This window comes from Otolemur garnettii, unplaced genomic scaffold (genome assembly GCF_000181295.1).
Source record: "Otolemur garnettii isolate 467f Iridium unplaced genomic scaffold, OtoGar3 scaffold00166, whole genome shotgun sequence".
Classification (NCBI taxonomy): Eukaryota; Metazoa; Chordata; class Mammalia; order Primates; family Galagidae; genus Otolemur; species Otolemur garnettii.
Window position 1 is genome coordinate 3716439 of NW_003852561.1, and position 1679 is coordinate 3718117.

General features: G+C 35.7%; 1 protein-coding gene across 2 annotated transcripts in view; it reads right to left on the minus strand.

Annotated features, from left to right (window-relative positions):
- GOSR1 (golgi SNAP receptor complex member 1) overlaps positions 1-1679 on the minus strand; it is a 46857-nt gene that overhangs the window by 32283 nt on the left and 12895 nt on the right. For both annotated transcript variants that reach the window (XM_012811584.2, XM_003800105.2), the window contains exon 5: positions 1331-1422. In XM_012811584.2, the coding sequence (XP_012667038.1) occupies positions 1331-1422 (92 nt within the window). The remainder of the gene's footprint in view (positions 1-1330; positions 1423-1679) is intronic.

Consider the following 1679-nt stretch of genomic DNA (forward strand, 5'->3'; position numbering starts at 1 on the left):
TTTTTTTTTTTTTTTTTTTGAGACAGCCTCAAACTGTCCCCCTGGGTAGAGTGCTGTGGCATCACGCTCATAGCAACCTCCAACTCCTGGGCTCAAGTGAGTCTCCTGCCTCAGCCTCCCAAGTACCTGGGACTACAGGCGCCCGCCACAGCACCGGCCATTTTTTGGTTGCAGCCATCGTTGTTGTTTGGCAGGCCCAGGCTGGGGATTCGAACCCGCCACCTTAGGTTTATGTGGCTGGCGCCTTAGCCGCTTGAGCCACAGGCGCTGAGCCACAAACATTTCTTAATAATCATTTTTTAAAAAGCAAGTTATTACAGTAGGTTACATCCTAGTGATTCCCACAAATTGTGGGGAGCTCTGTATATTAAAGGCCATCCCTTACACTGGATTCTTCATGAATTCCTCAAAATGTGTATGTACATCAACTGTACACAAATTAAACAAAAGAGTTATTTGTCCTGAAGGACTAAAAATATCACAACTGTATAACTGCTCAGTGTTGTATTATAACAAAATAAAGGATTTCTAGGAAAATGTTTTTTAGAGCATACATAATATGGGCCAGTTTATGATAAATACGTATTATAGTTTATGAAACTTGTTACATAACTTATCACAAGTGAGATGATGACAAATAACACTAGATGGTTCAAAATCATAAAGTCTTTGGCTTGAATTAGATGACAATGGGACTTAATTTTACCAGTTACGTTCAGTTTTGAAAAATTTTTTTAAAATGTATAAAAAATACTAAAATATATCGTTGAAGGAGAGAGAAAGGGATGCAAAAAAAGAACAAAACTTTAAAATTACAGATCAAGGTCAGCATTAAAATGTTGGGGGTCAAATAATGTGATGAAGTTTATGAGTTTGTATTAAATCTGGAAAAAAACCCACATATTTCAGAATTTCAAGGAAGTCAAGGCTGTATTAATAGCTGCCTGAATATATGTTAGGAGAAGGGAGAGGGATGGGGGAGAGGTGGTAATTGGGAAAGGAAATATGGAGAACCTCAATTATTGGTAAGGGATGGATGGTAAGAGATCAGAGAAGAACTCGTGAAGGTATCATCTAAGCTGCATCTTGAATTAAAACAGGAAAGTCAAGCTGGCAGGAGCGAATGATAAAACTCAGGGAAAGAGAAGATCAAGCTGGCATAGGAGACTAGGATGGTATCATAGCAGAATGTTCAAAGAACAGTAAGATAGAAATTAGAAACCCCAAAATCTAAGTTATGATTTTGTTACTCTATTTGCCATTAACCACAGACATGTTCTAAAGGTAAATCTTAATAAATATTCTACAAAATAATAAAAAAGGAACTTACTCAATATCTTTTCGTACTGATCCCATGAGATTCTCTCTTTCCCGTATTGCCATAAAGTTTGCTTTGGTTTTATGGAATTCATGTGTATAATCCTGCAATAAATCAAATCTAATCTCAAAATAAGCTAATGTATTTTTATCTCATCAAAGCAGTTAGGTATTATTATCACATTGTAAATGTCTATCAAGAAAACTGCTGTTTAGAAATCAAATTGTTAAAAGGTAAAAATAACTTTACTTTCCTGAAGAGCAACCAACTTTTTTTCAATGAAAACAACTTAGTGCTAGGGTACAGTACAATGAAGTCACTATCCTTTCTGTCTCCTAGTACTTTTTTTTTTTTTTTTTTT